At 43.1% G+C, this 26964-nt stretch overlaps 1 protein-coding gene across 6 annotated transcripts in view; it reads left to right on the forward strand.

Annotated features, from left to right (window-relative positions):
• Window positions 1–16: 16 nt before the first annotated feature.
• PPP2R2D (protein phosphatase 2 regulatory subunit Bdelta) overlaps window positions 17–26964 on the forward strand; it is a 54943-nt gene continuing 27995 nt past the window's right edge. For 2 of the 6 annotated variants that reach the window (XM_034986333.1, XM_034986305.1), the window contains exons 1-2: window positions 211–294; window positions 1014–1170. Coding sequence is in view for 1 of the 6 variants with exons in the window: in XM_034986276.1 (XP_034842167.1) it covers window positions 90–96; window positions 202–294 (100 nt within the window). In the remaining 5 variants the exon portion in view is untranslated. Of the gene's footprint in view, window positions 97–201; window positions 295–1013; window positions 1171–6991; window positions 7035–26964 lie in introns of those variants that run through there. The other 4 variants (XM_034986315.1, XM_034986343.1, XM_034986276.1 and 1 more) reach the window with 4 other exon arrangements.

Consider the following 26964-nt stretch of genomic DNA (forward strand, 5'->3'; position numbering starts at 1 on the left):
GAGGTGCTCGGGCGGCAGCAGCGCGGCGGCCGCCTCCTTCGTGCGCCGCCGCCTTGGTGCCCGCCCGCCCGCCCGCCGGCCGGCCGGCCATGGCAGGTGAGGGGCCGGGCGGGGCGGGGCGGGCGCCGGGCGGGGGTCCCGGGCGGGGGCTTGGACGCGGGGCGGGAGCGGGGCCCTGACGCGCCCGGTGTGTGTTCGCAGGCGCCGGAGGCGGCGGCTGCCCCGCGGGCGGCAACGACTTGCAGTGGTGCTTCTCGCAGGTCAAGGGGGCCATCGACGAGGACGTGGCCGAAGGTAAGGCCGCGCACCTGGCGCGGGGGCGGCCGGGCTCGGTCGGCGCCCCTCCCCCACCCCGGCCCCCGGGCGGCCGGGGGGCGCCCCGCGGGGTCCTGCGAGGCAGCCAAGGTCACGGAGCCTCGCGGGGAGCGTTCCGGCTCGTCCCGGCCGCGTCCGCTGGAGCTGCGGCGGGCGGGCGCTTGCTCGCGGTTCTCTTCCGCGGGGCTGGCTTCCGAGTTCCCTGGTCGTGACCTTCCAGGACGCGGGCGCGGGGCGTCAGGGTGGCGGGCGGGGAGCGCCGGGCGGTGTCCGGCCCGGCCCGCACGCGGCTGCCTGTCCGCTCCGCCCGCCTGGGAGCCGGGCTGAGTGTGAGCGCTCGGAGGCTCGGCGGCTCGGAGGCTCGGCGGCTCGCGTTTCCTCGCAGCGACCCGGCGGCCGTCCCCTGGGCGTGGAGCCGTCCCTCGCGGAATTACCCCCCCTTGCCCCAAGTAACGGGACCCTGCCGGGGTTTGTCGCCTTCGCTGAACGTCGGGCCTCCGCGACCTTCGCTCCCCGCCCCTTCACCTCGCGGGCAGCGTGACGTCGGGAGATTTTCGGGCCTGAGACAAACCGCGCTCGGGTTACTAAGCACGTAAAACTGCACTTGAAGAAATTTGTAGGGACGCGTACGGTTTGAGGTTGGGAAGCAGGTGGCTTTGCATGACGTAAGTAATTGGTTTCTCCTCCATTCATCGAAGGCGTGCTGAGGGGGCGACCGTCCAGGTCAACTGTCTCTACCGGAGTAAAGGAAAACGAACTCGTTCGAGTTCGACGCCCGTCTCAGCCTCTGGTTTCCCTTTTCTAAAAAAGTTGCTGGCGAACTGAATGAACTGACGGTGAAAGCTGACTGAAATGGTGTGTTTTCAGTGGCATGTTGCACTTTGAAAATGGTATTCCTCAAAAAATCTTCACAGAAATAATTTTGTTCACTCAATCAAACTGATTGGAGCCTTTTGCAGCTTTAAATCCCTACTTTACAGTTGTGAATACATCTGAAAGTTGGGTGTTGCAGATTACCTTTTCTGGTAAGGTTTCCTTGTGGTCATTACTCAGGTACTTTTTGATTGTTGTGTGTGTGGAGCTTTCTCCTGTCTTCCACGTAGGCTTTGGGGCAGACGCCTTGATGACTCCCGTTTTTGTCACGGAGCTGGGGCAGTGTCTGCTGAATTGTGTAATTGCTGTAGAATCAGTGATAAAGGAAGCGGAATCGTTAGCAACTGGGGATTGTTGAGCAAGGAGAATAAAGAAGCTTGTGCCCAAACCCAGCTGTGATGGAGAAATGTTGGGAGGAGATAGTTAAGGTTGGGTAATTTGAAGGAGGTTCTCGCGCCCTGATGTGTGGCACCCTTTATTTGTTGAGATCTGTGGCTTGTGATGGGTTTGTCCTGGTCTGCGCTCCACATGGAAGAGCTCCGCTGGAACCCTGCGGGGTGGATGTCTTCCTGCTTCCCGCCACCACGACTGAGGCGCAGGCAGGGGCCCGTCCCCACCTGAGTGAGGGCGGCTCCTGGCAGCAGGAGGCAGTCCAGGGCTGTGCTCAAGCAGTGCGTTCAGTGGACAGAGGCTTTTGATTTCCTTGTCGTTTTTGAAACTGATAGTTCGGGGGACTCGAATCGTAACTCCTGAAGGAAGTATGGTACTGTGTAAAATTTGATGGTTTTTTCTTTTCTAAGAGTGGGGTTTTGCTTAGGCACGGGCCAGGTCAGCATAGCACTGTCAGGGATTTCTCATCTCCTGCAGGTAGGAGTAGAGCTAGGCTCAGAGGGAAACTGGTAATTTTCCTGCTGGTGACAGGATGCAGGAGTGACGGTCACTGCTCCTTCCCCTGCGGCTAGCTGCTTGTGGCTGTAGTCATCACCCTCTGCAGGTGGAATAGGCAAACTTTGATGCCCAGAGAAGCAAGAGTCAAGAGTAAAAACTGGGGGGAGGCTTCCGAAAGGAAGTGAGAAATGGTTTGTTAGCTTATGTTCTAGGTAGTGAGCGTTGTGTGGAAGCTGTTAAGTATTCGTGTAGATTTCCATGTGTGGTGCTCAGTCACCATTGCCCAGTCCCCAGGCCCTACGCCCTTTCCTTGGGCAACTTCCACTGGACAAATGCCTTTTGCAGATGCCACACGATATTACAGTCCTTTGCTAGTCTGTCTCCTCCAGCTTGAAGGCTGGCTGCCCGCCCCCCCCCCCAAAAAAACACCTTGTAGAGGACGCCGTCTGCGGTAGTTATAGCCAACAGACATTGAGTGCTCACTGTGCTCCTGATGTGCCTCTGTTACCTGGATCCATTAGTTCCCTCTTCACACAGGCTTAGGAGAATGGGCCTGTTCTTCCCAGTTCTAGATGCAGAAGTTGAGGCACCGAGGGCCGTTAAGTTGGTCAGCAGCCACTGTAACGGCAAAGCCAGGGTTTGAAGCCAGGCCGTCTGGCCCCAGACCCCGTGCATGCTGAACTGCTTTAGGGACCGTCTGTGGCCAGTCCTGCTGCAGCCCTTGCTGGGGGATGTGGCTGCCAGCCTTGGGACGGCTCTTCTAAAGCTCACAGGAGCCCTCACTGGCCGGAATTGTAGGAGATGGCTTCTGACTTCTGAAAGCAAATGAAAATGAGATGCCTTGAGAGGAAGTACCTATCCCAGGGTTGGAAGGTTAGGAACAAGGGTTAAAACATGGCCACCAAAGAGCAGATGTCACAGAGACGATTTGATGGGAAGAGCCTGACACCCCCGCACACCCAGCAGATGATGCAGTAATTTTGCGTGCAAGTTACTTCAGCATGATTGTACTTGCCTTCTTGCAGGGAAGCTTTGGGTCCTGCTGCCTTTGCACATTGATTGCTTTTCCAGAGAAACAGTGGGGAGGGCTGGAGAGGGCTTTGTAGCTATGACCTGGTTTTATAGCTTTCTGTATAGCTTGATGGCCGCTGGTTCATCATCAGTAATTTCATGTGTCTTGACTTTATACTTGATGGTTTTGTTTTAATCTGTTTCTTAATCCGTGATCTGGTCTGTGGTCTTGAATTGGACGTTAATCTTTTCCTAAAGAGATAAAACTAAAGGTTCATCTGTAACTCCAGCTTAAGTCTGGGGAGTTGTATAAATCCTATGGGTATCTCGGTGACGTGGTACGGCCTTTCTAAAGGGGTTTATGGAGATATATTATTAGAGGAAAACCTTGAAGTTGGGGAAGGGAAACAAAAATTAAGGGCACAATACCAGGAAGATACTGTGTTTCATGGGATGTGAGCTACATCTGATTTCAGAAATGTTAACATGTAGGAACCTGTGCTCCCTAGAATCAGTGAAATCCAGTATTTGTGAATGCAAAACTTTTCGATCATATTTATTATTTTTAGGGTATTGTGGGGGTTTTTTCCTGTACATAGAAAATGATCATTCAGTATTTATCATTGGTTTTTTTTTTTAAGTTGTGATGGGACACTGTGTCTGGTTATTTAAAGTATTCCTAATCTGATACATTGTCTGCATTCCATTGTAGGATTCCCATTTACTTAATATTTATATCTGTGCCATTGAAAAAGTCTTCCAGGAAAGCATCTTGTGGGGGAAAGCCATCAAACAAGAAAACGATCTAGTAACATTCTTGCTGTTTAATTTAGGTGAGCACTTCATGGGGAGATTGTGTCATTAGGAAATCAGGTATATGTGGTTTTCTTAAGATTAAGGCATTTCACATACTTAGGAGCACAGCTACATTGTAATGCTTCTGAAATCAGGCTGCATGTTCAAGAAGCTGGACTGATTTTAGTTATATAATCAGATGTAAGTGTAAGATTTATGGTAATATTAAATCATACTCCTCAATTTTCTTTTTTATTCCTTGGTTTTAAAAGTCTTGTTTTGATGGGAAATTCTGGGTTTAGTTCATGTCTGCCATTTATCAGGTGTGAAGGCCCATTCTGAACCTCAGCTCACTTATCTAGAAATTATATCAAAAGATTTTTGTCAGGGGGCACCTGGGTGGCTCAGCTGGTTGGGCATCTGCCTTCAGCTCAGGTCGTGGTCCCAGAGTCCTGGGATCAAGTGCTGAGAGTTCCGAGTCGGGATCCCTGCTTAGTGGGACGTCTGCTTCTCTCTCTCCCTCTGCCCCCCATGCTCACGCTCTCTCTCTCAAAGACATAAAATCTTTAAGAAAAAAAAAAGAAGAAGAAGATTTTTGTCAGGATTAAACACTCTGCAGTGCTTTTGATTCCTGCAAAGTGTTGTGTGAGTGTTAGGTACGACTGTTAATTCTCATGTATTTTAGGGTGTTTGGGTTTGGTTGTAGCTATATGTAGACCTAAAAATCAGTTTCTTGGCTTTTCCTGATTTCCCCCGTCTCTTCACTCACCCTAGATCCCTTCAATTAGGCCTAACCTCTTGGCTTTTCCATTATTACTCAGTGCTCCTTTCTTGCTCGTATTTCTTGCTCATACTCTGTGATCCTTGCTCATGTTTCTTTCCCGACTGATAATGTTCTTTGTTTCCTGCCTACCTTCCACACTCTACTTACTAGTCCTTTTCACGGTACACTTTCTTTACGAATCACTGTTCAGCCACTCTTAACACCTCATGTTCTGTCTTAGAGTGTGACCTTTCTGTTTACTTAGCATATCGTAGTATTTAACCCTCGGCTTTATCCTCCTTGTTGTTCCCCAGTTTAGCACATGGGTTAGGCTTGTCTCTTCAACTTGTTACTCAGGATATGGAAAGGCATTTGGTACAAATCCCAATTCAACCCTCTTACTAGCTTTGTGTTAACTTGACAGGTTACTTCCCTTGTGGTGTTTCTTCTGTACAACTGGGATACTATTCCCTGTGGCCGTTACAGGTTGTTAGGAAGGTTCCATATAAATGCAGGGAAAGCTCTGGCAAACAGGCACACACAGTAACTGATAACTGTGGGAGTGTTATCCTAGGAGATGCTCTCGCATAGAAGAGCTTACTCTGTGTTGTTCCCGGGAGCCAAGTGAAGAAAGTGAAGGGTGTTATGGGGACCGGCTTTCAGCTTAGTTCATCTGAAAGTTCACGACTGTGTCCTGAAGGGCAGCCGGTGTGGATGTTGGAATAGAGAAACCCCGTTCCTGTCTCCAGAAGCCCTCTCTTGAGACAGGTCATCGCACCCTCCTGAGAACAGAGCAAGTAGAGGGAACTTGCTTGAAGTGTCCCAGACACAGACTTGGGTGGGGAGTGAAGGGGAGGAAATCAGGGTGTGGCAGGGGGAGAAAGGGAAGAGAAGAAGAATGTTCCAGATGGAGGAGGCTCCGAGAGGAGATTGGAGAGAGCATGGTGCATTCTGGGAAACCAGAGTGCTTGGCCGGCTTTCTGCAGAGAGGGGAGTGGCGGGCCGTGTTGAGGGGCTGAGTGGGAGGGCCAAAGAGTGCTGAGTAACAGCCTTGAGCACCATGCTGAGGACTTCAAATTGTATCTGGAAGTGATCTCCTGATCGCAAGCCTTTGAGATTCTAAGCAGAAAAGTGACATCAGCTTTACCTTTTTTAGGGAGGTCACTCTGGCCCTGGGAGAATGGTTGGTGAAGGGGGAAGAATGGAGGCCAATAGGAAGTTACTGCCTGAATAAAAGCTGGAAACGTGGGCTCACTCCAAGTCAAAGGTCTGCAGATTTTTTTTTGTAAAGGGCCAAATAGTAAATATTTTAGACTTTGCAGGCCAGGTTGTCTCTCTTGCAGCTACAGAGCTCAGCTCTGCCTGTGTAGCTGGAAAGCAGCCGCAGACCCCATAGAACCAAGGGGCGCGGCAGTGGGCCAGCATCCCTGTTAAAACAGCGGAGGCCGGGTTTCACCCTCAAGTTGTACTTTGCCAGCCCCTGTGCTAAACCAGTGGTTCTCAGAGCCTTTGGTTGCAGGAGGATCAGAAAGCTTTGGTTTGTATGGGTTATATCTGTCAGTATTTACTGTATTTGAATTAAAACAGAAGAACTTAAAACATTTATTATTTCACTTTAAAATAATAATGAGTCTGTTACGTGTGAACATAACATCTTTAATGAAAAACAACTTTCCCAAAACAAACAAAAGATTTAGTGAGAAGACTGGCATTGTTTTACATTTTGGAAACCCTTAAGTATAGGGGTTAATAGAAGACAGCTGGATTTTCAGATGCTCTGCTTCTGCGTTCCGTGTGTTGAAATTGTTTTATTGAAATATATGAAGAAAATTTGACCTCACACTTGTATGTAGTTAGAGTAAGAATGAGTTAATAGCCTTTTCATAAAATTCTGGATCTTCTTTAACACTACTGCAAAACTGAGCACGTGGTGGTTTCTTCAAGTTCAGTTATGCTTTAGAACCTGAAACTGTCATTGAACTTTTATTCCCTGTTATGTTAAAATCCATTACTTCTGTCCTGTACTTTGAATGGATCTCTTGTTCATGTATGTGATTTGGTAACATCATACTTTGGTCATTTGGATCAAGTGTTCCAAATACTGGTACACTGGGTTATTCAGATCTTCAAAATGTTGGTCCATTTCATTATAGAAGATCAAAGAAAATCACGTTTGTTAATGTCACAGCTGATTTCCTCAGAAAAGTCTTGAATCGGGAAGTAATAGAAATAGATACAAGTTTTCCAAAATTCAAATTTCCTCTTGAAAGTGTGGATATTAACATTGGCAACAAATGCTGTCAGTTATTTTCTGTGAAGTGAGAGGCTCCCTTTGTTCATTTTCAGGAAACTTCTCTGCCAGATACCCAAGTCTGAATAACCATAGTTGGTGAGTTGTTCTTTCACGTAAAAATGGCATTCCATGGGAAGAGTGACTAGTTCAGCTTGCAATACAAACAACTATGCATGTGCTTTTCCTTGAGACAGTCCCTGTACTTGGAGGTGGAGCAGACGTGATGTATGCATAGTGACCATCTTACCGCAAAGATATTAAAGAAACTCATACCAAAGGATTGGGACTGAGTAAAATTAATGAGTTTGACTGTTTATCAGGACAGCCCTAGGTGAGACTGGCTTGCTTGCTTTCGTGCCTGTGCGTGTGCGAGCGTGTGTGCAAGTGCGTGTGCACGCTCCGCTGCCCAGTCGTGCTCTAAGCGAAGGTGCCACCAGTTTCCACCACCCTTGCTTTTGTTCATCCGTGCAGATGGCAACACGTTAGTAGGAAGATAATTTTGATCTCAGGGACCTCTGGAAGGTTCCTGGGGGCCCCCAGGGGTCCACAGACAACACTTTGAGAACTGCTGCTTTAAAGTGAGCTCTAAGCAGTAGGAATAAAAGGGCAGATTTCAAGATGCGCTGTCCTTTCTCATCTTTACTGGATTTTATTGTTTTTGTCACTATGAAAGCAGAGCATTCAATATTTAAAGAAAAATTAAATGATATGGATGTATAAAAAGTAAAAGTGAAATGTCCTCTTCACTGCCGTCCAGGAATCCTCCCCAGAGGTAACTACTCTTAACTGTTCTGTGTGCATTTTTAGACCACTTCCTATGCATTTATTCGTTTCTATTTTAAAACTTAGTTTGTATATAAGCAGTTTTGGTTTTTTTTTTCCCCAAAATGTGAATCCTGTTATAAACGTTGTTTTGCACCTTTTTTGCATCCCTAGTATGTAATTTAAGATTTTATAGTGACCCGGGCTTTCTGCTGATCTGTGTACATACCTGACCTCATCGACTGCGGCAGCCACTCCGTGAGATATAAGTGCTCCTCTTGCCTTTGTCTGGTAAATGAGAAAACTGACTCTCAGGAACATAAGTCACTTTGCCCAAGGTCACAGAGCTAGTGGGTGCTAGCATCAGGATCCATCCAGTCCAGGTGTTCTGAGTCCAAAGCCCATACTTAAATAATTTTAACCATGCTGTCTTGTGGCATACCTCTGTTTGGTCTCTTTTGATGGCTGCATATTGTTGCATTATACTAATTAGCTCATCTATTTAACTAGTCTCATTGGTGGTTTCCAGTTTTTGCTGTTACTAAAGATGCCACAGTAAATAGTCTAGTCGCCCACCTGCCCATGCGGGAATTTCTGTGGCTAGATTCCTAGGAATGGACACACTGGCAAATCTTGATGCTGCCAAATTGCCCTCCCAAAGACGATGCCAACTTAAACCTTCCCCAGGAGTTCTCTTTACCCCATTCACTGACTGAGAACATCAGGCTTTTTCATGTTAGCTGTCTTCACGGCAAATCTAATGCTATAATTTGTGTTTCCTTACCAGTTAGCAACAGAGACTTTTTATTGACGATTTGTTTCTTCTGTGAATTGTTAGATCACATCATTTCTCCAGTTTTCGCCTGAGCTTTTTGAAAATCAATTTTTAAATTTTTTTTTTAAGATTTTTTTTTTTTTTATTTGTGAGAGAGAGAATGAGAGACAGAGCATGAGAGGGAGGAGGGTCAGAGGGAGAAGCAGACTCCCTGCTGAGCAGGGAGCCTGATGTGGGACTCGATCTCAGGACTCCAGGATCATGACCTGAGCTGAAGGCAGTCGCTTAACCAACTGAGCCACCAAGGCACCCTGAAAATCAATTTTTAAAAGCTCTTTATACATTATGAATAGTAACCTCTAAATATTTTTTACTATAAACCTTGAATTTTAATTCTTCTGCCCCCTAGTTCATATGCTCTCCTACCCAGAGTTCAGTTAAGTCTACTAAACATGGATCTTTTACAAGGGGATTTTTTGTTGCTATTGCTGCTGTTGGAAATTAAGGAAAGTCAGATCTGTGTGTGGGTCAGTAGCGGTTTAGACTGCGAATGGTAAGTGGGACAAGAAAGGTGGCTCATAAATTGAACATAAATAGAAGCTGGAGTTCAGAGCTCAGAGGCAGGGACCAACCCTGAAAACAGAAATCCTGGACAGGGCTTTGGGCTCAGAGCATGGAACAGACTGTGGCCTGCTTGATCTCCATCCGTCAGAAAACCACAACTAAAATAGGGATGCAGGTGTGTGAATGCACAGAACACGTTTGTCTTTCTTTTTTTTAATATTTTATTTATTTGACAGAGAGAGACATAGTGAGAGAGGGAACACAAGCAGAGGGACTGGTAGAAGGAGAAGTACGCTTCCCACGGAGCAGGGAGCCTGATGTGGGGATCCTGGGATCATGACCTGAGCCGAAGGCAGATGCTTAACGACTGAGCCACCCAGGTGCCCCATGTTTGCCTTTTTCTCAATTTTGCACAATACCGAGCACAATGTTGGCCCACAGGACATGTTTTAATAAATTGTGAGTTCTCAGTGAGTCCTCGTCCTTGCCCCAAAGGTAGCAAGTTCCCAGATGATAATTAGGAAATTTGGGGTGAAAAAAGCAGATGAGAGGTCTTCATCTTTAACCTTATCTATAGGCATGTAATTCATTTTTAAAAGGGATAAGTGAAAGAGTTAATATAAATCATCAAAGAAATGGTATTGAGCAAAGAAATTTTAAAGTAGTGGTGAGGTTTTACTTTTGTTTGACATTTCTGGAAAGAGTATCTATGCTCATTTTTTGGAGGGCAGTTTAGCATATGTGTCTGTTAAACTTTTTTTTTTTTTAAAGATTTTTAATTTATATATTTGACAGAGACACAGCGAGAGAGGGAACACAAGCAGGGGGAGTGGGAGAGGGAGAAGCAGGCTTCCCGCGGAGCAGGGAGCCCAATGCGGGGCTCGATCCCAGGACCCTGGGATCATGACCTGAGCCGAAGGCAGACGCCTAACGACTGAGCCACCCAGGCGCCCCTGTGACTGTTAAACTTAAAGCCAGGTTGCAACCCCATGATTCCACCTGCAGGAACCCTGCAGGAGCATGCCAGCACTGCAGGATCATGTGTTTACAGAGTTGTGCACTGTGCAGCAAGCAGACATCCGGAAAAACTGAAATGCCCAAAAGTGGTGAAGTGATTAAAAGCATTATGGTAATAAATGAATGAATGAATGAATGAATGAATGAATAAAAGCATTATGGTATGCCCATATTGTGCATTAAAGGGGTCCATACCTGTCGGAAAGCAATCTGTGACATGAGGTTAAAAACAGCAGCTTGGGGCGCCTGGGTGGCTCAGTTGGTTAAGCAGCTACCTTCGGCTCAGGTCATAATCCTGGAGTCCCAGGATTGAGTCCTGCATTGGGCTCCCTGCTCAGCAGAGAGTCTACTTCGCCCTCTGATCCTAACCCCTCTCTTGCGCGCTCTCTCTCTCTCTCTCTCTCAGATAAACAAATTCTTTTAAAAAAACAACAGCTTGCAGAACAGCATTCCCCTGTAAAACGGAGCGTGGTTGTAAATGCATAGTGTGAAGGTGCCCTGCCCAGTGGTTCACAGTGGGGGCCTGTGGAGAGCCAGGGCTCACATTTACACGGACGAAGGACGTCTGCTTTTATGCCGTATTCTTCTGTATTGTTACATGTTTCACACCAAGGATGCATTGTGTTTTGTAATGATAAGGAGAAAAGGGCCCCTAAGAAAAGGAAAAGACTAGCTCTCTAAGAATGAACCCAGGAGAGTTCCCCTTGCTGCTCATGAGCACCTGCTGTTTGGGCTGGTCTCACTGTGTGCGAAAACTCCCTAAACACTGTCGCTGACTTTTCATGTTTCAGCTCCCGGCATCTCGAATGGCAAAATAGATATCCATAAAAGCACACCCTTTAAAAAGCACTGGTATCATTAACTAGATATAAAACAAAGCCAAACAATAACCTAGCTAATAATTATTGAAAGGTTGGGGGGGCTTCAATGCCTTTTGTGCGTCCCAGTGCATTCGTAAGTACACCTAACTTCATAAAGTGGCGGGGGCTACGTCCAGCTTTGTTTCTGCTGTTCACAGTAAGCCATCTACCTGCATGTTTTAGAGAAATGTTATGATGTCATTGTTTTCAGGATACACCTTACATGTAGGAGAAGTATTTTAAATCTTCAGACTGTTTGCCACCTCATATTTTGATAAACTCTGTAAGTTACCTTTAAACAAAATAACCTACATACATATTAGTAACATGACACAATAATAATAAATAGTCATGCTTTCAATATCTGGGCTTATTTGCTTCAGATTTTTTTCTTTTTTTAAAAATTTTATTATGTTATGTTAGTCACCATACGTTACATCATTAGTTTTTGATGTAGTGTTCCATGATTCTTTGTGTGTAGCACCCAGTGCTCCATTCAGTACGTGCCCTCCTTAATACCCATCACCAGGCTAACCCATCCCCCCACCCCCCTCCCCTCTAGAACCCTCAGTTTGTTTCTCAGAGTCCATCGTCTCTCATGGTTCGTCTCCCCCTCCGATTTTCCCCCCTTCATTTTTCCCTTCCTATTATCTTCTTTTTTTTTTTTTTAAGATATAATGTATTATTTGTTTCAGAGGTACAGGTCTGTGATTCAACAGTCTTACACAATTCACAGCGCTCACCATAGCACATACCCTTCCCAATGTCTTATCATCCAGCCACCCCATCCCTCCCACCCCCCACCACTCCAGAAACCCTAAGTTTGTTTCCTGAGATTAAGAATTCCTCATATCGGGGCGCCTGGGTGGCTCAGTCGTTGAGCATCTGCCTTCGGCTCAGGTCATGATCCCAGGGTCCTGGGATCGAGCCCCGCATCGGGCTCCCTGCTCGGCGGGAAGCCTGCTTCTCCCTCTTCCATTCCCCCCTGCTTGTGTTCCTACTCTCGCTGTCTCTCTGTCAAATAAATAAATAAAATCTTAAAAAAAAAAAAAAAAAAGAATTCCTCATATCAGTGAGATCATATGATACATGTCTTTCTCTGATTGACTTACTTCACTTAGCATAATACCCTCTGGTTCCATCCACGTCATTGCAAATGGCAAGATTTTGTTTTTTGTGGGTTTTTTTTTTTGATGGTTGCATAATATTCCATTGCATATATATACCCCACATCTTCTTTATCCATTCATCTGTTGACGGACATCTTGGCTGTTTCCATAGTTTGGCTATTGTGGACATTGCTGCTATAAACATTGGGGTGCACGTACCCCTTCAGATCCCTACATTTGTATCTTTGGGGTAAATACCCAGTATTGCAATTGCTGGGTCATAGGGTAGCTCTATTTTCAACTTTTTGAGGAACCTCCATACTGTTCTCCAGAGTGGCTGCACCAGCTTGCATTCCCACCAACAGTGTAGGAGGGTTCCCCTTTCTCCACATCCTTGCCAACATTCGTTATTTCCTGACTTGTTAATTTTAGCCATTCTGACTGGTGTGAGATGATATCTCATTGAGGTTTTGATTTGGATTTCCCTGATGCCGTGTGATGTTGAGCACTTTTTCATGTGTCTGTTGGCCATTTGGATGTCTTCTTTGGAAAAATGTCTGTACATGTTTTCTGTCCATTACTTGATTGGATTATTTGTTCTTTGGGTGTTGAGTTTGATAAGTTCTTTATAGATTTTGGATACCAGCCCTTTATCTGATACATCATTTGCAAATACCTTCTCCCATTCTGTCGGTTGTCCTTTGGTTTTGTTGACTGTTTCTTTTGCTGTGCAAAAGCTTCTTTCTTGATGAGGTCCCAATAGTTCATTTTTGCCCTTGCTTCCCTTCCCTTTGGCGATGTTTCTAGGAAGAAGATGCTGTGGCTGAGATCGTAGAGGTTGCTGCCTGTGTTCTCCTTTAGGATTTTGATGGACTCCTGTCTTACATTTAGGTCTTTCATCCATTTGGAATCTATTTTTGTGTATGGTATAAGGAAATGGTCGTTTCATTCTTCTGCATGTGGCTGTCCAATTTTCCCAACACCATTTGTTGAAGAGACTGTCTTGTTTCCACTGGACATTCTTTCCTGCTTTGTTGAAGATTAGTTGACCATAGAGTTGAGGGTCCATTTCTGGGCTCTCTGTTCTGTTCCATTGATCTATGTGTCTGTTTTTGTGCCAGTACCATATTCTCTTGATGATGACAGCTTTGTAATAGAGCTGGAAGTCCGGAATTGTGATGCCTCCGGCTTTGCTTTTCTTTTTCAACATTCCTCTGGCTATTCAGGGTCTTTTCTAGTTCCATACAAATTTTAGGATTATTCGTTCCATTTATTTGAAAAAAGTGGATGGTATTTTGATAGGGATTGCATTGAATGTGTAGATTGCTCTAGGTAGCATTGACATCTTCACAATATTTGTCTTTCCAATTCATGAGCTTGGAACGTTTTTCCATTTCTTTGTGTCTTCCTCAATTTGTCTCATGGGCATTTTAAAGTTTTCTGAGTACAGATCCTTTGCCTCTTTGGTTAGATTTATTCCTAGGTATCTTATGGTTTTGGGTGCAGTTGTAAATGGGATCGACTCCTTAATTTCTCTTTCTTCTGTCTTGTTGTTGGTGTATAGGAATGCCACTGATTTCTGTGCATTGATTTTATATCCTGCCACTTTACTGAATTCCTGTATGAGTTCTGGCAGTTTTGGGGTGGAGTCTTTTGGGTTTTCCACATAAAGTATCATATCATCTGCAAAGAGTGAGAGTTTGACTTCTTCTTTGCCGATTCAGATGCCTTTTATTTCTTTTTGTTGTCTGATTGCTGTGGCTAGGACTTCTAATACTATGTTGAATAGCAGTGGTGATAGTGGACATCCCTGCCATGTTCCTGACCTTAGGGGGAAAGCTCTCAGTTTTTCCCCATTGAGAATGATATTCGCTGTGGGTTTTTCATAGATGGCTTTTATGATATTGAGGTATGTACCCTCTATCCCTACACTCTGAAGAGTTTAAATCAAGAAAGGATGCTGTACTTTGTCAAAATGCTTTTTCTTCATCTGTTGAGAGGATCATATGGTTCTTGTTCTTTCTTTTATTAATGTTATCAATCACATTAAATTATCAGTCACATTGATTGATTTGCAGATGTTGAACCAACCTCGCAGCCCAGGAATAAATCCCACTTGGTCGTGGTGAATAATCCTTTTAATGTACTGTTGGATCCTATTGGCTCTATTTTGGTGAGAATCTTTGCATTCATGTTTATCAGGGATATTGGTCTGTAATTCTCCTTTTTGATGGGGTCTTTGATATTGGGATCAAGGTAATGCTGGTGGCCTCATAAAATGAGTTTGGAAGTTTTTCTTCCATTTCTATTTTTTGGAACAGTTTCAGAAGAATAGGTATTAATTCTTCTTTAAATGTTTGGTAGCATTCCCCCTGGGAAGCCATCTGGCCCTGGGCTCTTGTTTGTTGGGAGATTTTTTTGTTTTGTTTTTTAATTGGGAGATTTTTGATTGCTGCTTCAATTTCCTTAGTGGTCATAGGTCTGTTCAGGTTTTCTATTTCTTCCTGGTTCAGTTTTGGTAGTTTATACATCTCTAGGAATGCATCCATTTCTTCCAGATTGTCTAATTTGCTGGCATATAGTTGCTCATAATATGTTCTTATAATTGTTTGTATTTCTTTGGTGTTGGTTGTTCTCTCTCCTCTTTCATTCATGATTTTATTTATTTGGGTCCTTTCTCTTTTTGATAAGTCTGGCCAGGGGTTTATCAGTCTTAATTCTTTCAAGAACCAGCTCCTAGTTTCGTTGATCTGTTCTACTGTTCTTTTGGTTTCTATTTCATTGATTTCTGCTCTGATCTTTATTTCTCTTCTCCACTGGGTTTAGGCTTTATTTGCTGTTCTTTCTCCAGCTCGTTTAGGTGTAGGGTTAGGTTGTGTACTTGAGACCTTTCTTGTTTCTTGAGAAAGGCTTGTATTGCTATATACTTTCCCCTTAGGACCGCCTTTGCTGCATCCCAAAGATTTTGAACAGTTATGTTTTCATTTTCATTTGTTTCCATGGATTTTTTTAATTCTTCTTTAATTTCCTGGTTGACCCATTCATTCTTCAGTAGGATGCTCTTTAGCCTCCGTGTATTTGAGTTCTTTCCAACTTTCCTCTTGTGATTGAGTTCTAGTTTCAAAGCATTGTGGTCGGAAAATATGCAGGAAATGATCCCAGTCTTTTGGTACTGGTTGAGACCTGATTTGTGACCTAGAATGTGATCTCTTCTGGAGAATGTTCCATGGGGACTAGAGAAGAATGTGTATTCCATTGCTTTGGGATGGAGTGTTCTGAATATATCTGTGAAGTCCATTTGGTCCAGTGTGTCATTTAAAGTCTTTATTTCCTTGTTGATCTTTTGCTTAGATGATTTGCCCCTTTTAGTGAAGGGGTTGTTAAAGTCCCCTACTATTACTATATTGTTGTCGATGTGTTTCTTCGATTTTGTTATTAATTGCCTTATATAATTGGCTGCTCCCATGTTAGGGCATAAATATTTACAATTGTTAGATCTTCCTGTTGGATAGACCCTTTAAGTAGGATATAGTGTCCTTCCTCATCTCTTATTTTAGTCTTTGGTTTAAAATCTAATTTGTCTGATATAAGGATTGCCACCCCAGCTTTCTTTTGGTGTCCATTTTAAGTGGTTTTCCACCCCCTCACTTTCAATCTGGGGGTGTCTTTGGGTCTAAAATGAGTCTCTTGCAGACAGCATATCGATGGGTCTTGTTTTTTTATCCAGTCTGATACCCTGTGTCTTTTGATTGGGATATTTAGCCCATTTACATTCAGGGTAACTACTGAAAGATATGAATTTAGTGCCATTGTATTGCCTGTACGGTGACTGTTACTGTCTGTTGTCTATGTTACTTGTAGGCTCTGTCTTTGCTTAGAGGACCTCTTTCAATATATCTTGTAGGGCTGGTTTCGTGTTTGCAAATTCCTTTAGTTTTTGTTTGTCTTGGAAGCTTTTTATCTCTCCTTCTATTTTCAGTGACAGCCTAGCTGGATATAGTATTCTTGGCTGCATACTTTTCTCGTTTAGTGCTCTAAATATATCATGCCAGTCCTTTCTGGCCTGCCAGATCTCTGTGGATAGGTCTGTTGCCAGTCTAACGTTTCTACCATTGTAGGTTACATATCTCTTCTCCCGAGCTGCTGTCAGGATTTTCTCTTTGTCTCTGAGACTCGTAAGTTTTACTACTAGATGTCGGGGTGTTGACTTATTTTTACTGATTTTGAGAGGGGTTCTCTGTGCCTCCTGGATTTTGATGCCTGTTTCCTTCCCCAAATTAGGGAAGTTCTCTGCTATAATTTGCTCTAATATACCTTCTGCCCCTCTCTCTCTCTTTTTCTTCTGGGATCCCAATTATTCTAATGTTGTTTCATCTTATGGTGTCGCTTATCTCTCGAATTCTGCCCTGGTGATCCAGTAGTTGTTTATCTTTGTTTTTCTCAGCTTCTTTATTCTCCATCATTTGGTCTTCTATATCACTGATTCTCTCTTCTCCCTCATTTATCCTAGCAGTTAGAGCCTCCATTTTTGATTGCACTTAATTAATAGCCTTTTTGATTTCGACTTGGTTAGATTTTAGTTCTTTTGTTTTTCCAGAAAGGGTTTCTCTAGTATTTTTCATGCTTTTTTCAAGCCCAGCTAGTACCTTCATAATTGTCATTCTGAACTCTAGTTCCGACATCTTCCTGATGTCCACATTAAGTAGGTCCCTGGCAGTCGGTTCTACTGCCTCTTGTTCTTTTTTTCTGAGGTGATTTTTTTCCGTCTTGTCATTTTGTCCAGAGGACAATAGATGAATGAGAGAACAAAATGTTGACAGGGTTACAACGACCCCAGAAAAATATACACTAAACCAATCAGAAGAGACCTTCCAGAAAGTGGTCGCTTTTCTGTTCAGAGAGTTGGGGCTATTCTTTTCTTCGATCTCCTGTTGAGTTTGTAGGTGTTCAGAATGGTTTGATAACTATCTAGCTGAATTCCTGGGACCAGACAGAATTTAGGTCTCCTACTCCTCCAACATCTTGCTTCTTCCTACTTCAGATTTTTTTTAAGAAGTAAAAGTTACAGGGGCGCTTGGGTGGCTCAGTCAGTTAAGCGTCTGTCTTCAACTCAGGTCATGATCCCAGGGTTCTGGGTTTGAGCCCGGCATTGGGCTCCCTTCTCAGCGGGGAGCCTGCTTCTCCCTCTCCCTCTGCTGCTGCTCCCTCTGCTTATGCTCTCTGTCTCTCTTTCTCTCTGTCAAATAAATAAAATCTTAAAATAAAAAAAGTAAAAGTTACAGTTCAAGTTGAAGTCCTTTTTGTTAACCCCCAAATCCATTGCTAGCTCCTCTCTCTGTTGCCCAGTGAACTGGGGAGACCCTGGGCCATGGGGCCTCATCCTAGCCTGTCCCAAAGGAGTTTCCAAAGGTTCTTGGTCTTGTCCTGAGAAGGAATTCAAAGACAGACACAGCCCGGCAGACGGGGAGGAGAGCCACACAAGCAGGAAAATCTATTAAAAGGAAAGCACACTTTGGAGAGCCAGGAGCTCTAGGGGGAGAGGGGGCTGTGTGACATGGGGTTCAGCTTTCTGTCTTTTTTGGACAGTTGTTAACAAGGGGGAGGAATACATGTCACTTGGGATAGGGATTTCTTGGAAGGAGGTTTGCACCTTTTCTTCCTTGTTTTCTTCCTTGTCAGAGGTCCCATCCTAGCACCCACTATCTTGGGCCTGTCTGGTTTGATCCAGCTTCTTGTGGGGTCTTGCAAGACAGACCTCTGACCTTCCCTGTTGCTGACCTCTGGGTACCCCATTAGAACCTAACTACCTGCCTCATCCCCTTCCCTCACCAGCAGCAGCTTCTGCCATGAAATTGGCATCTAGACTATCCCCACTTACAAATTTGTACCAAAACCAGATGCACAGCTCACCGTTTACAGTGTTTTATCAAGCAAAGATGACTGTATCCACTTTACCCCCACTGTTGCTGCTGTTTGTCCAGCTCTCTCTTGTCAGACCTCAGTGATCTGATTGTTAGAGATCACATTTCTTAGGTTTTGACTTTATGGTACCAGAAAGGATGTGTCTGTCACTTTTTGAAGTCTTTGGAAATGTCAGAGATAGTCCTGATAGGAGTAGTAGTTACCAAAAATATTTTTTTTTAAGATTTATGTATTTATTAGGGAGAGAGCGAGCAGGAGGAGGGGCAGAGGCAGAGAGAGAAGCAGGCTCCCTACTGAGCAGAGCCCTATGTGGGGCTCAATCCCAAGACCCCAGGATCCCAGGATTATGACCTGAGCTGAAGGCAGATGCTTAACTGACTGAGGCACCCAGGCGCTCCTACCAAAAACATTCTTTTGCCACAGAGCCCGGTTAAGTTCAGGTAGTAATTGTAATCACAACTGGAAATTTGAGAGAACAAGAAAGTTTAACCATTCTCAGTTTACTTAATGTTCACAGAGGAACAGTGGAATTCAGTGGCAAAAGGAAGAATTGACTTGAGTTATAAAATTAACCACTTAGGACTTTCTGTGTACTATTTAATACCGTTCAGGATAAAGTGTGTCAATAGGTAAAGTGGTAATCATATAAATTGTTGCTTTAGAAATCCATTGACAGTTACCTTTGGGGTTGGTGGCCATGAGGGCCTGTGGTATCCTGGTGGAGGAGCCAGCTGGCTTGGAGAGAGTACATGCCACTGCCTTGAGAACTGGCCCCTGGGGTTGCATCTTTTCATGTCATTTGACCTACAGAAAAATACAGAACACTCAGGCTAACGTTGATTTGGACCTTGTTTTTTGAGGATTGGGTTTTTGGGTTTTGGTTTTTTAGATTTGATTTATTTGAGAGAGAGAGCATGAGCAGGGTTGGGGGGGTAGCAGAGGGAGAAGCAGACTCCCAGCCCAGCAGGGAGCCAGATGCAGGACCCTGGGATCATGACCTGAGCCAAAGGCAGACGCTTAACTGACTGAGCCACCCAAGCACCCCGAGGACTGGGATTTTTTTTTTAATTGAAATCTGTATTAGATTCCTATGTTATATTCTAAGCTTATTTTTATTTAATTTTTTTGTAGAGATGGGGACAGATAGAGGGAGAGGGAATCTTAAGCAGGCTCCATGCCCAGTGCGGAGCCTGACGAAGGCCTTGATGTCACCCACCCTGAGACCATGACTTGAGCCAAAATCAAGGGTCAGATGCTTAACCAGCTGAGTCACCCAGGTGCCCCCCTAAGTTTATTTATTTTAATGCCCATCACCTACTTCACTCATTCCCCCACCCACCCACACACTTCCCCACCTCCCCACTTCACCACCTCCCCACCTCCCCCTGGTAACCATCAGTTCTCTATAATTAAGAGTCTGTTTCTTTTGTTTGCCTCTCTCTGTTTTTCCTTTCCTGGTTTGTTTTATTTCTTAAAGTCCATGTATGAGTGAGATTATATGGTATTTGTCTTTCTCTGACTGACTTATTTTGCTTAACATAATACTCTCTAGCTCCATCCATGTTATTGCAAATGGCAAGATTTCATTCTTTTTGGTGGCTGAGTAATATTCCATTGTATATATAGACTACCTCTTCTTTTTTTTGTTGTTGTTTTTTTTGTTTTTTTTTTTGTGTTTTGGTTTTTGTTTTGTTTTTTTGTTGTTTTTGTTTTGTTTTGAAATAGACTACCTCTTCTTTATCCATTCATCAGTCAGTGGACACTTTGGCTATTTTAGATAATGCTGCTATAAACATCGGGGTGCATGTATCCCCTTTAAATTAGTCTTTTTGCATTTTGGGGTAAGTACCCAGTAGTGCAATTACTGGATAGTAGGGTAGCTCTATTTTTAACTGTTTGAAGAACCTTCATACTGTTGTCCACAGTGGCTGCACCAGCTTGCATTCCCACCAACAGTGGAAGAAGGTTCCTCTTTCTCCACATCCTTGCTGTTGTTGTTTCTTGTAAGTTGTTGATTTTAGCCATTCTCACAGGTGTGAGGTGATATCTCGTGGTTTTGATTTGCATTTGCCTGATGACGAGTGATGTTGAGCATCTTTTCATGTGTCGGTCATCTGGTTGTCTTCTTTGGAGAAATGTCTGCTCATGTCTTACGCCCATTTTTTATTTGGATCGTTTGTTTTTTTGGGAGTTGAGTTGTTTAAGTTCTTTATATATTTTGGTAACTAAACCTTTATCAGATATGTCATTTGCAAGTATCTTCTCCAATTCCATAGGTTGACTTTTAGTCCTTTGCTGTGCAGAAGTTTTTTATTTTGATGAACTCCCAATAGTTTATTTTTGCTTTTGTTTCCCTTGCCTCAGGAGACATAACTAGAAAGAAGTTGCTGTGCCTGAGGTCAGAGACATTACTGCCTGTGGTCTCTTCCAGGATTTTTATGGTTTCAGGTTTTCACATTTAGGCTTTTAATCCATTTTGAGTTTATTTTTGTATGTGGTGTAAGAAAGTGGTCCAGTTTCATTCTTTTGCATGTGACCAGTTTTCCCAGCACCATTTGTTGAAGACACTTTTTCCCATTGGATATTCATCCTCCTTTGTTGAAGATTAATTGACCACAGAGTTGTGGGTTTATTTCTGGGTTTTCTATTCTGTTCCATTGATCTCTGTGTCTATTTTTATGCCAGTATCATTCTGTTTTGATTACTACCTCTTTGTGATTTAACTTGAAGTCTGGGATTGCAATACTCCCATGGTTTTGTTTTTCAAGATTGCTTTGGCTAGTTAAGGTCTTTTGTGGTTCCATACAAATTTTAGGATTATTTGTTCTAGCTCTGTGAAAAATGCTGGTGTTATTTTGATAGGGATTGCATTGAATGTGTATATTGCTTTGGGTAGTATAGGCATTTTACCAATATTCTTGCAACCCATGAGCATGGAATGTGTTCCCATTTCTTTGCATCATCTTGAAATTCTTTGATCATTGTTTTACAGTTTTCAGAGTACAGGTTATTCACCTCTTTGGTTAAGTATATTCCTGATATTTTATTGGTTTTGGTGCAGTTGTAAATGGGATTGTTTTCTTAATTTCACTTTCTGCCACTTCATTATCAGTATTATAGGAATGCAACAGATTTCTGTGCATTGATTTTTGAATCCTGTGACTTTACAGAATTCATTCGTCAGGTCTAGTAGTTTCTGGTGGAGTCTGTAGGGTTTTCTGTGTATAGTATCATGCCATCTGGAAATAGAGTTTACTCCTTACCAATTTGGATGCCTTGTATTTCTTTATGTTGGCTAATTGTTGTGACTGCGACTTCCAGTACTCTGTTGAATAAAAGTGGTGAGGGTGGACGTTCTTGTGAGGTCTGGGAATTTTTTTTAATTGTGGTAAACTATACAGAGTTTAAGATTGATCGTTTTAACCATTTGTAAGCATATAACTCATTGACATTAGTTACATTTACAATATTGTGTGACTATCAGCACTATCTATTTGTACCTAAAACTTTTTCATCATCCTGAACAAAAACTCTATTCCCATTAAATAATAAATTTTTAAAAAACCCTTTTCCTCTTCCCCCCAGCCCCCAATAATCTCTATTCTGCTTTCCGTTTCTATGAAAATTCATATGCCTATTGTAGGGACCTCGTATAAGTGGAATTATACAACACTGTCCACCTGTATCTGGTTTATCTCACTGTGCATAGTGATTTTAAGGTCTCTACGCATTGTAACACATATCAGAAATTTTTTTTAAGACTTGACTTTTTTAGAGCAGTTTTAGGTTCACTGTAAAATTAAGGGGAGGCTACAAAGATTTTCCATATACTCCCTGCTCCCCTCCCCACCATCACACACAGCTTCTTCCACTGTCAACATCCCCCACCAGATGGTAGATTTGTTACAACGAAAGAACCAACACTGACATTTGCCCAAAGTCTCATTATCAACCTGTTTATGTTATAGTTCAGTATGGGTGTTAAACGTTCTGTGGGTTGGGCAAATGTGTAATGACTCATGTCCATCATTATAGTATCATGCAGAGTAGTTTCTCTGCCCTGAAAATCCTCTGTGCTCTGCCTGTTCTTCGCCTCCACTTGCCCCTGCAACCACTGATCTCTTCACTGTCTCCAAAGTTTGACCTTTTCCAGAGTGTCATGTCGTTGGGGTCACACAGTACGCAGCCTTTCATTCTGGCTTCTCTCACTTTGTTGTATGCATTTAAGGTTCTTTCGTGTCTTTTCATGGCTTGATGGCTCATTTCTTTTTAGTTCTGAATAATAATATTCCATTGTCTGGATGGACCACAGTTCACCTACTGAAGAACAAAGAACATCTTGGTTGCTTCCAAGTTTCAAAAATTATGGGTAAAGTTGCTTGTAAACATTTGTGTGCAGGTTTTTGGGTAGACATAAATTTTCAGCTCCTTTGGGTAAATGCCAAGGAGCACAATTGCTGAATCATATGGGAAGAGAATGTTTAGTTTTGTAAGAAACGACCAAACTTTCTTGCAAAGTGTCTGCACCATTTTGCATTCCCACCAGCAGTGAATGAGAGTTCCTATTGCTTCACATCTTTACCAGCATTTTGGCGCTATCAGTGATGTGGGGTTTTGCCATTCTAATAGTTGTATAGTGGTATATTGTTTTAATTTGCATTTCCCTGAGGATGTGATGCTGAGCATTTTCTCATATGCTTATTTGCTATCTGTATATCTTGTTTGCTGAAATGTCTGTTAAGGTTTTTGCCCATTTTGTAGTTGGGCTGTTTTCTTACTGTTGATTTTAAGAGTTCTTAGTACATTTTGGATAACAGTCCTTTATCAGCTGTATCTTTTGCAAATATTTACTCCTGATGTGTGGCTTATCTTCTCATTCTCTTGAATAGGTCAGAATTTCATTCCATTTTATGGCAGAATTAAATGTGGATTTTTTGAAGTAGGAAATTCTGCATCTCTAATGCTGTTTTTATTTATTTTTAGTCATTGAAAATTGAAAAAATTTTATTCTTAAAGAATAAATATATTCCTCAAAAGCTATTTGGAAATTGAATTATTTATATTGCACTGAATGAACTTACTGGTCAAAAATAACTTGCTACAATTTTTCTAAAATCACAAACTTGGGGGCACACCTTGGTGGCTTAGTCAGTTAAGCGTCTGCCTTCGGCTCAGGTCATGATCCCAGGGTCCTGGGATCGAGTCCCACATCAGGCTTCCTGCTTAGCAGGGGGAGTCTGCTTCTCCCTCTCCCTCTGCCTGCCGCTCTCCGTGCTTGTGCTTCCTCGCGTGTGCGTGCGTGCTCCCTCCCCCCTCTACAAGTAAATGAAATACTTAAAAAATAAATAAAATCACAAACTGGGGGTGAGTAATCATTGTTTGCTTAAAAGCCGATAAAACTTTGACTTCTTTTATCATTTACCTGGTAAATATATCACTTATTTGATAATCTTACCTATTTCAGGATTTCTTTAACTTAGAACTATCTGTGAGTTCTTCCACGTGTGTTTAAATAGACTGGACTGGGGCGCCTGGGTGGCTCAGTTGGTTAAGCGACTGCCTTCGGCTCAGGTCATGATCCTGGAGTCCCGGGATCGAGTTCCGCATCGGGCTCCCTGCTCGGCGGGGAGTCTGCTTCTCCCTCTGACCCTCTTCCCTCTCATGCTCTCTGTCTCTCATTCTCTCTGTCTCAAATAAATAAATAAAATCTTTAAAAAATAAATAAATAAAAGTAAATAAATAAATAGACTGGACTGTGCTTATTCAGTATAAGGAAGACTCTCAGGGCTGTGCGTGTACCTGACAGATACTAATAAAAGATGACACATAAGGGGGCACCTGGCTGGCTCTGTGGGTGGAAAGTGTGACTCTTCACCTCAGAGTTGTGAGTTCAAGCCCCAAGTGGGGCATAGAGCTTACTTTAAAAAAAAAAAAAAAAGGTGGCATATAAGGAGAGAAATGATCGCAGCCTGTTTTTCTAATATGACAGACTAGGTTTAAAGATCATTACCCAAATTTAGAGAGGGATTCTTCCCCTTTGGTACCAGTTTCTCAAAATAATGGCCTTTTTTACGTCTATGACAGAAATGCTAGTCATTGTCTTCTTGCTGGTCTGAGTCTGAAATACCAAGGAATAGTTAGTTGTGTCTGGCTATGCAACAGGAAGGGGAGTTTTGCCGACCAATAGTTAGTGACCACGGTTAACAAAGGAACTCTGAGCTCCTGTTTCTTTTGCCTCTTGGTGCATCCGTTCTGCAGGTATGCGTCCCTACTGCTAGCAAAAGCACTGCTCTACCACACACACGGTCCTGAGACGTACCCTGCTAAAGCTGCCATTGTGTTGAGGGTCCCGGAAGAGGTCAGAGGGCCTCACTGAACAGTGGGATCTTGGGCTTGGGTGTGAAGGACAGAGAGATATGGACAGGGTCCAGGGATAGGAGGAACTGTCCCAGCACAGTATAGAGCATGGAGGAGGGCTTGAAACAGGAAGAATTATGACCAGTTTAGGAAACTAAGGCCTGAGGGCACCTGGGGGGCTCAGTCGGTGGTCAGGTCAGGGTCTTGGGATCGAGCCCCACGTCGGGCTCCCTGCTCAGTGGGGAGCCTGCTTCTCCCTCTCCTCCACACTTGTGCTATCTCTTGCTATCTCTGTCTCTCTCTCTCTCTGAAATAAATAAACCCAATCTTAAAAAAAAAAAAAAAAAAGAAAGAAACTAAGGCCTGGGTGATCAGACCGTAGAAAGCAAAGGGGAGAATAGAATGAGGATTTTGATCTTTATCCTAAGGGCAGTTGAGAATTCACCTGATGCATGTTAAGTAGGAAAATCACACGATCACATTTGTGTTTAAAAAATAAAAGCTACTCCAGCTGCAGTGTGTGGGGGTAGGCTGGAATCATTTGCGGGGCGAGATTTTCAGTTGGAGAGTGTTTATTTTTAATTTTCTTCGAAAGTTCTAGTAAGTACTTTGATGATGGTGTTACAAAGATTAATGTTCTGTCATTGGTAGTTCCAGAGTGCTTTCACTTGCCTTGGATCAGACTTATGCCATGGTCCACACAGTGGCTGTTTCCTGAAGGAGTCACTGTTCGGGAGAGTAAGCATAGAATCTCCTAATGACCATTCACGTTATTCAATGTGTCTGCAGGAGAGGGGGTTGTATTCTGTCACATGGCCTTTGAGGATCAGAACTTCTCATTTTTTAGGATGGGGTGGAGGGGGATAGAGCATGGAATAATACTCTGTATGAGTCAGATATTCCTTGAAGAGTGGCTAAATCTCTGAGGGGCTTTAACAACAGAAGTGAAATGTGGTTTCCTAAGTTTTGGAAGTCCACTGACATTGGTCTGACAAGACTTGTAGTTGGGGAATGATGTGAACACTTATTTTCCTGATCTCTCTGATCTTTGCCACCTTACACACATGCTTGCGAGAAGTAGCCAAAAGAAACAAAAGCTCTTTCGGTTTAAGTGAAATGGGATTAAAAATAGTGTTTTGTTGAACAATTCATAGGTTTCTGTGTGCTTAGAAAAAACGTGAAATAATCCGGTCTACTTTCAGAATACAATTGAGAAATGTTACAAGTTGTGAGGGCCCTTCCGGTGACTTGGTCCAATCATTTTTACTGTATACTTGTAAAAATAACAGCTTTACTGAGATAATGATTCATTCGGCGTAAAACTCATACTTGTAAAGTTTGCAGTTGGGTATTTTTTAGTATGTTCACTGACTTGTGCAGCCGTCACCACTGTCTAGTTCTAGAACATTTTCATCCCCCCAGAAGAAACCTCATTAGCAGTCCCTCTTCATTCCCTCCTCCCCACCTCCTGGCAACCACTGACCTCCTTCCTGTCTCTGTGAATTTGCCTATTGTGGACATTTTGTAGAAATGAAATCATGTATTAGGTGGCTTTTTATGTCTGGCTTTTTCCACTTAGCAGAATGTCTTCAAGGTTCACCCACAATCTAGCACGTGTCAGTATTTCATTCCTTGTTTGGCTGAATGATATTCCATCGTGTGAATATAGACCACATTTTGTTTTTCAGTTCATTTCATGAACGCTTTGGGCTGTTTCCATTATTTGGCTGTTTAAATAATGTTGCTGTGAATATTCTTGTACAAGTTTTTACATAGACGTGTGTTTTCAGTTTTTTCGGGCATAATACCTAAGAGTGGGATTGCTCAGTCATTTGCTAACTCTGTTTACCTTTTTGAGGAGATGCCAAACTGTTTTCCCAAGTGGCCGCACCATGTCACAGTCTCACCAGCAATGTATGAGGGTTCGTTTCTCTACATCCTGGACAGCAGTTGTAGGGTGTTTTGGGTTTTTTGTTCAGCCGTTGTAATACAGACATGCAGTGCTATCCCATTATGCTTTTGATTTGCATTTCCCTAGAGACTAAGGATGTTGAGCATCTTTTCCTGTGCTTATTCAACATTTGTATATTCTCTTTGGAAAAAATGTCTATTCAAGTCCTTTGCCCATTTCTTTAGTTGACTTTTTAAAAAAATTATTGAGTTCTTTATATATTCCAGATGCTAGACCCTCACCTGGTACATAATTTGCAAATATTTCCTCTCACTCCGTGCATTGTCTTTTCACTCAGTGTCTTTAGGTGCGCAAGAATTCTCAATTTAGATGATGTCCAACTTGCCTGTTTTTTTTTCTTTTGTCTGCAGTGTTTTTGGTGTCTTATCTAAGAAACCATTGCCTAATCCAAGATCACAAAGATTTGTTCCTGTGTTCTTGTGAGGGTTTTATAGATTTAGCTCTTATATTTAGGTTTTTGTCTCATTTTGAGTTAATTTGGTATGTGGCATTAGGTAAGGGTCCAATGTCTTTCTTTTGCATGTGGATATCTAGTTGTCTCGGTCACCATTTGTTGAAAATACTGGTTTTCTTCCCCCTTGAGTTGTCTTGGCACCTCTGTTGAAAATGAATTGGCCATGGATGTAAGGGTATCTTTGTGGACTCTGAATTCTCTCCCCTTGGTCTGTATGTCTGTCTTTATGTCAGT

Source organism: Mirounga leonina, unplaced genomic scaffold (assembly GCF_011800145.1).
Source record: "Mirounga leonina isolate KUSES-001 unplaced genomic scaffold, KU_Mleo_1.0 Mir_114, whole genome shotgun sequence".
Lineage (NCBI taxonomy): Eukaryota > Metazoa > Chordata > Mammalia > Carnivora > Phocidae > Mirounga > Mirounga leonina.